Source organism: Embiotoca jacksoni, unplaced genomic scaffold, assembly GCF_022577435.1.
Source record: "Embiotoca jacksoni isolate LCO1_2020_lvr unplaced genomic scaffold, fEmbJac1.0.p SCAF_10, whole genome shotgun sequence".
NCBI lineage: Eukaryota > Metazoa > Chordata > Actinopteri > Embiotocidae > Embiotoca > Embiotoca jacksoni.
The window spans coordinates 13,360,937-13,368,642 of NW_027185230.1; the positions used below are offsets into that span (position 1 = coordinate 13,360,937).

General features: G+C 41.5%; 1 protein-coding gene across 1 annotated transcript; it reads right to left on the reverse strand.

The window, feature by feature from the left end:
- Positions 1-5,348: 5,348 nt before the first annotated feature.
- Positions 5,349-7,493, reverse strand: gas1b (growth arrest-specific 1b). The gene has a single exon (XM_069168204.1). It carries the CDS (start codon positions 7,055-7,057, stop codon positions 6,281-6,283), a length of 777 nt encoding a protein of 258 aa, XP_069024305.1. The 5' UTR covers positions 7,058-7,493; the 3' UTR covers positions 5,349-6,280.
- Between the last annotated feature and the right edge of the window lie 213 nt (positions 7,494-7,706).

Genomic DNA, 7,706 nt, shown 5'->3' on the forward strand with positions numbered 1-7,706 from the left:
AGACCCTCAGCAATCTGGAGACAAATGACAGCCTGCTGCCTGCCAGTAACACTGATAAAGTAGGAAACAGAATCAAGTTCATGCTTATTTCCTCATGGTGGGAGAGGCATCGGAGAGCCGCACAAGGATGGCTGTAGTTTCAAATTCTGTTTGAACTATTCCACAAAACAAAATGCATACCCCACCTTTATTTGATTGCCTAACTCCAATACTGCGATTCACAACACCGAACCTTTCTCTTTCTTCTCTTTAGTGAAATGGCAGCACTGTTAGGGGCCCCTTTTTCCTCATTGTCAATGTTAAAACCATTACCGTGGGGGTTATTACTCGGATGCTTTGGGGATTTGCTGCCACAATGGACAAAAAAAAAAAAAAAAAAAAAAAAAAAAAAAGGATGACGGGCATATTTGCTCATAGCTTAACAGCCTTTTGATTTCTGTGTTTGTTCTTGGTTTAAGAGACTCCGTCGTTTAGCGCCGACACTGCAGGCTGTTGGTGAGAGATCCTCGTGCCACAAGAAGTGGCCTCGTTAAGCAAACAGTGGGAGAGGGTGAGATAGCAGTGAGAGCGCCGCGACAGCTTGACACGATGTTTAGGAGTTTACTTTGATAAAATATTTGATAGAGAAGTGAATTCTTTTAGAAACTTTTTCCCAGTCTGATATGGCGCGTTTAAAATGATCAAAGAATAGGAAAAAGTCAAATTAAAGCCACAATAACACCTGCAATGTTTTCATATTAGAGTCTTGGATACATTGTTGTGTTTTGTTTTTTTAAATGACCTGAGCACGTTACTTATTACTTCTTCTCTGGGAATATCACCTCCTGTCATCACTTAAATAGAGCAGAGTTAAAGTCCAAAAGACTGTGTGTGTGTGTGTGTGTGTGTGTGTGTGTGTGTGTGTGTGTGTGTGTGAGTGAGTGTAGTGGGGGGTGATGAATGCATACTTGAGGAATAACCACTGGGGGTGGTGGCCCCTGGCCTTTAGGATGTCAGCATAATGGAGTAAAACTCTGGGACCTTATTGAGCTCCGGGGAGACCCCCATTCAGAGCGGACAGCGAGCCGGCCTCGAGCCATTATCTTAGTCCAAAATGTTTTGTTCTTTCTTCAGTCCTCAACAGAACCGTTTGCACGAAATAATGAACCCCCTCTTCATCGATAGACTGCCCGGTTCTCTTTTCTTTTTCTTTTTTTAACCAATATTTACACAAACTGTAAGAAGGGAGCGTTTTGAAAATGAGGATTTTTCAGGAGATGTTCAAGACAGAAAAGGTTTTTATTTCAGTTATTCATAATAATGTGGGGAAGCCGTGTTTGCCATTTTAGACATATTCAACATACTAATGAAGAATGTTAAAGGTTAAAATCAGTGATATCAAATAAATTTATTGGGGTAGAAACATCTAAATAGACAAGTCCAAACCTTGTTTTTCAGCGTTAACTTATTTTTTGGGACGTTTTTCTTTTCAAATTGATAATATAAAGATTGTGTGTGTGTGTGCAGTACGGATTGTAAAAACCCTTTTTTTGTCATTTGTAATTTACAATTTGGAGCTCCATGAATAAATTTGACTTGCCTTAAAGACTAAAACAGAGAAACAGCCGAGAAACATTCAGTCCATTTTTCTTCGTAAAAACTTTCCTTTGAAAGTTTGTTTCTCGCAAACTGGAAAATAAATTTTAAGTTTTAAAATGCAAACCGTTGTCTCATCACGTAAACATAAAGTCTTCGCTTTCAGTGAACAAGAGGTAAGGGATATTTTTTTTGTAATTTTTTTTTTAACAAAAGCCTCTGGTAGAGTGTGAAAGTCGGCCCCCTCGCACTCTTTAAATGCTTGCACACAGTTGGAGTCCCCTCTCCCCCCCTCCACTTCCCCAGGTCACTAAAGGCATTGAAGTTTCAGAAGGCTGCTACGGCAGATTACTCCACACAGCTGTCCCGGCACCGTGGAAATGAAGTTATGCCCCCTTGTCAGCTACGTTTTGTGTTCAACCTCTCGCTCCTTCTTCGGCGAGGCTGCGGGAAGGGGTGAGGGGGGAGGAAACCGAGGGGACAATTCCTGTCCAGCCATCCCGGAGAACCGATTTCTGATTGGCTGATTAAATATTCCCTCTTTGCATCATAATTCAGAGGCCTTGAAATCCCCGACATTCAACCCAGCACAGCCCTTTTCCCCCCCATTAACCCTCAATCATAAATCAACCCCTCCTCCCCCCCCTCCCCCCCCCCTCCCACACACACACACACACACACACACACACACACACACACACACACACACACACACACACTCCCACCCCCAACCTCCAATTATTGTGGGTCACTGAGGTTTATTCACTTCACTTTGCTTTGGCTAAGTTTGTTTATTTTTGATCCAAACTGAAATCTTGAAATGTGTTAAAGGGTTTTGAAGGCAAGGCCCTGGATGCAGCTTCTGAGAATAGAAATCACAGAATCTTCCTCTTAAATTAAAAGCAATAAAGAAATATTTTACTGAATTTAATAAACTCAATGCAAAAGTGTATTATAGTATCCAAATACAGTATGTGGTCATTTTTTTGTTTGTCTTTTACAGCCCATTTTTCAATTTTTCAAGGTGCATTTTTCAAAGTTTTGGTCCTACTTTATTATGCGACTTATTATTTAAAAAAAAAATGTTTTTGTTGTTTTTCCAATTAGTGGATTAATCATTTGCGCAAATTTCGAATTCCTTGTTTCGTCCACCTCAAACAACGACAAAAAGAAAGATTCTCAAATTTCAAAGGTTGAAATCAGCAAACGTTTGACAGGTTTGCAAAATCAATTATTTTTCGAAAAGAATAAAGGATCATAAAAAGTTATGAAACCAACTATTGATGGATAGATGCTTTTTGCATGAGAGAAGCTGCCTTGCTGTGCCAGTTTCTACCGTTTCCAAAAATGGAGGTCAATGTTTACCCGTTTACTTTCAAAAACTTCATATTGCAGCTTCAACTTCAATATATATCAGGCTGTGGAGAACCAACTTTTGCTCTCAATACTGTCTTTTCTTTTCTTTACCCTCTTTCTCTTTTCCAGCCTTTTTATAAACTCCATCTTTTCGAGCTCGCACGAGGCAGACATGACTATAACTGAATTAGAAGCACTTCTCTGTACTCCGAGACAGCGAGTATCAAAATAGTCTCGACAGGAAAAAGTCTGTCTGGCGGCTGAGCTGTTTTAAAAATGTTTTGCAAAGGAAGGGAGTTATTTTATCGTCACTGCGCTGAGGAACGGCGTCTGAAATCAAAATGAATCGCAGATATGGGCCCAAATGTTTTTTGTTTTTTTTTTATCTCCAGAGAACATGTGTTGCAGTGTATATAGTATAATTGTAAAATAACATTTTGGTTTGTACACATCTCAACAATATGAGAACAAATTACATCATCTGCGTGAATTTTGTCCACAAAATAAAATAATGGTTGCCTGTTTTGTTTAAGTGTAACCGAGAGGACGGATGATTGGAGGCGGGGCAGAGGGGAGGTTGGCCAACACTTTGAGTTATGATGAGGCAATTTTAATGAGGTTCTGGTCCCTGCACCAGAAAGCCCCAGTCGACTCCTTTCTGCTTCGGCATGGGAAAAAGAAAAAAACATTCCTACTTTTCCTCTGGTGCCAAAAGTTAATTGAAAACATTTCAGGGCAATGTATTGTCTGGGGGCCCCCATATGACTCTCATCCCTTCATTATCTTTCACAATAATAAAAAGGCATTACAATTATTAATGGTTGGATCGGAGGGCCGCTCTCTCTTAAAGTGACAGTGGCAGGCTTTTTGGCTTCTCATAACAAAAGGCCCACAAATGCCTTCAGAACATTGCTTTGTTAGTATTTTTTTTTTTAACAGTCGCTGCCATTGTAGGATTTATTATTTGGGTCATTCTTTTAAAAACCATCAAAGCTAAATGACAGCTTATGTTTTTTGGGTTTTTTTTAGAGTGAAGTCATATTGTATAATTAAACTTGACGAAGGTTTTCCTTTTAAAACCATTAAAACATCTAGGAAACTACAAATAAATGAGAAACAGTGAATAAAGCAGGAGTTAGACGGAGCAATAAAGCCAAACTCTCTCACATAACTCCTCTGTCTTCCTCTGGGATAGCTGTCTTCCTCATGCTCCCCCACTCCCTGAAAAAAAGGGGGCTGACAGGGGAACAGTGAATGAAGTGCCCCCACATTGTGCCGCGGCACCATTGTGTATTTTGTGGCTCCATAATAGAGGTGCCACTCGACTTCTCTTCCAATCAATGGGTTGGAGGGCCCATCTCTTCTCCTTGAAAAGCAACATGGCGGCCATCAATGGTTTTCGAGACCCATCATCAGACAAGTGAAGGAGGGAACACTGGCTTTTTTTTCTTTTCTTTTTTTTGTACGTGGAGTGTAGCTGGCCGAATCATAACATGAGTCACAGGGATGTAAACAGACACTTGTAGCCTCCAACATCACTGAAGCCACTTATTACAAATCATAAAATTTGGATAGAAATCCTAAAATCGGATTTTCTGTGTGAATTGTCGCAAAGAAATTAATTTATACATTTGGAGACATATATTACTTATTGGAATATCTGTATTCAGTCTTTATCCTGTTTAGTTATAAGTGGTTTAAGCTGTTAAAACCTATTGAACTCACTCTTATTACTAAAAAACTGAATCTCAGTTATTGTTTAAATACCAAGAATTCAAGAAGATCTATGAGAGCAAAGGAATTATTTTGGCAAAAGACCCTGATTAGATGTTACACATTCATTATGGCCAAACCGGTATCACGACAAAACGTGAAATAGACACGCCGGTCCGCTACAGCAAAACGTGAAATAGACACGTCAGTCCACTACAGCAAAACGTGAAAAAGACACGCTGGTCCACCACAGCAAAATGTGAAATAGACACGCCGGTCCACGACAACAAAACGTGAAATAGACACGTTGGTACACTGTAGCAAAGCGTGAAATAGACATGCCGGTCCGCTACAGTAAAAACGTGAAATAGCCACGCTTTGTCCTGTCTCATCGTGACAGTTATACGTTTTCCTGTAGTGGCCGAAAATGAAAGCTCCTGCATGCGTAGAGCCATGTGATTTACAGGAAAATGAAACCTGTTCTGGCACAAGTTAAAATAACACCCTAATACTGTTGCAACCACAGTTAAGATTACTATATTTGCATTTATACAGCAAAACATTTGAATAAAAAGAAAACTACACATGCATAAATCTGAGGGATGTAAAAATAAAAATAGAATACTGTAAATACACCGGCATTGCCTTGCACTCCATTGATGAATTGTTCCATTAATAAATACAGATTCAAATCCAGAGAAGAATCACTTTAAAAATCGGATTTATTTCATGTGCATTTACATTCAGAGGTTCACAACAGGCACTTAATATCGCCACTCACCCAGACACAGACATGCTTCTTTCTTTTTTTTTTTTTTTTTGTTATTCAGTAAGTCTCCGAGAGGACTTCTACCAGACACATGGGGTGAAGATAAACAAACCCAACTGAATACTTCTTGGCTCCAATTGTGCTGCAAATCCCCCCCCCCCCTCCACCCACCCACCCAGAGGAGGAGTTTACCTTTCTACCAGCCTGTCTGAACACTTTACAGGGAATTAACACTTTATACCTTCTGCAAACATCTTGTTTACAAGGTCAAGTGTATCAATCTTAAGAGCTTCTGTTTACACACTGATGTGGGATTAAGACACATTTTAAGTGGCTTTTGGTTTTTAATGAAACGAATATGACTGCTTTGAAGTGTGGCCACTGAATGGTGAATAAAACCAGTTTATAGGCACTTTTAAAAAAAACAACTTTTTTTTCCTTTTCCCTTCTCTGTGGTCATAATGCAGTATAAGAGCAGGACTCATCTTTTCATACAGTGCAAAATCTCTTTTTACTCACACACAAAAATAATTTTACACAATATACTGTACAATTGACTTTTCTGTACAAAAATAGGCTCCTTCAGCATCATCAGATGACTAACACTGTTAAATGTGTAACTGCAATATACGTGATAACCTAACTGGATCTGATCCACTTTGCTTACTTTTTGACACGAGTGATTAATAAACAGAAAATTATGAGTTTGTGTAGGCGTGCAGCAGAACATTTAGGTTGGATTTAAATGGTCCAAAATTTTAGTTTAGTGACAAAATACGAGGAATACAACAAAGCAGGCAGATGCTTAGTGAAGTGAGTGCTCGTGTTGCTTCAAGAAAACTGACTTTCTAGCTGCCCCGAGCTTTCTCAGATGATTTTGCTTAAAACCAAAATGGTGGTCAGGACATTTAGAGCAGTCTGACAAGGTGGGGAGTCACTTGAACTTTCCACGTATGGATAATCCTCCTGGTCGATGTAATCGTCCTCACCGTCCTCCTCGGAGTCTGAAAACCCGCTTCCCGCGAACCTGTCACTGGAATCAGAGCAGAAAGTCTTCATGCTGACTTTGATATACTCGCAGATGTTCCTGTCAGTGCCGTCGCACACGCATGTGTCCAGCTGCTGCGCCTTCGGTATGGAGCGCATGTTGGCTATCACTCTGCGGCACTCATCCGAGCACCTCTGCCCTCCAAAAAGTTTCCGGCAGTGAAACAAGTAATCCCTCATGCCCGAGCTGCAGGGCAGGTCCATCTCGCACTGCAGCCGGGCCTCGGTGCAGCCCATGGTGCTCGTCCGCGGCAGGCACGGCTCGATGGCTTGCTTGGTGCTCCTGCAGACCGGGTCCAGGGCGCAGTCGCAGTCCTCCAGAGCCGGGCCGTTCTGGGTGAAGTTGAGCTGGATCAGAGAGGAGATGCAGTGGCTGGGACACTTCTTACGTGCCCCGCTGATGACAGATGCGCAGGCATAGAGGTACTGGTCGTAGGCGTAGTGGCACTCCGGCTCCCCGTGACACTTGAGGATGGCTTTCCAGCAGACCAGCCGATGGCTGTGGTTTGGTGATCCGACACAGAAGCCGATGATTAGCATCAACACACTACATATCAGAACCACTGCCCGCCTCATTAACAAGGCAAGACTTGCCATTTCCACCAAGAGTGAATCTTAAAAACGTCTGACTTCATATGAGCTTCTGTACGTCCATCACGCTGCGTCGAAAGTTTCTCCTTCAGGGTTTCATATCACGTCACAGTTGGTGTCTGGAAGTCTGTGAGGCGCCACAAAGTAAGCAGCTCATCAAGGATGGCCATAACAAGTACATCATGTTGAGATCTTCAAAAAAGTTTCCAAGTCCACACAAAGTTTTCAGTCGTCGACAGTCCGGAGGCGTGTTTACAGGTTTCACGCGCGTTTGTATCAGTCGAGCAGCCACAAAGACGAGGAAGAGTTTAGTAAAAAAAAAAAAAAAAGAAAAAAAAAAAAAAGACCCCAAAACTAAACGACTATCAAGATATCCTCGTTCCTGAAGTCACTCGTGCGCTTTCAATGCAAATCCAGCGCCCACTCCGGCTGCGGTCGCTGTGTAATGCGGGCTGAGCAGTGATGAGGGGCTGATTAGAGCTCTGCAACAACAGCGTCTGATTGGTCAGATAAGCTGTTGTGATCCCCTCGTCACACGCGGCCAGTGACGCAAGCAACTGTTATTAAAACTGAATTATACGAGGAAACTTTCTGCCACTGTACTTTTTATTATCGCGTTATAAAAAGTGGGAAGAGAGGTTTTTTTATTATTATT

Bases quoted from the DNA above. Each gene is read 5' to 3' on its own strand.
- gas1b (XM_069168204.1), bottom strand. From the start codon at position 7,057: ATGGCAAGTCTTGCCTTGTTAATGAGGCGGGCAGTGGTTCTGATATGT.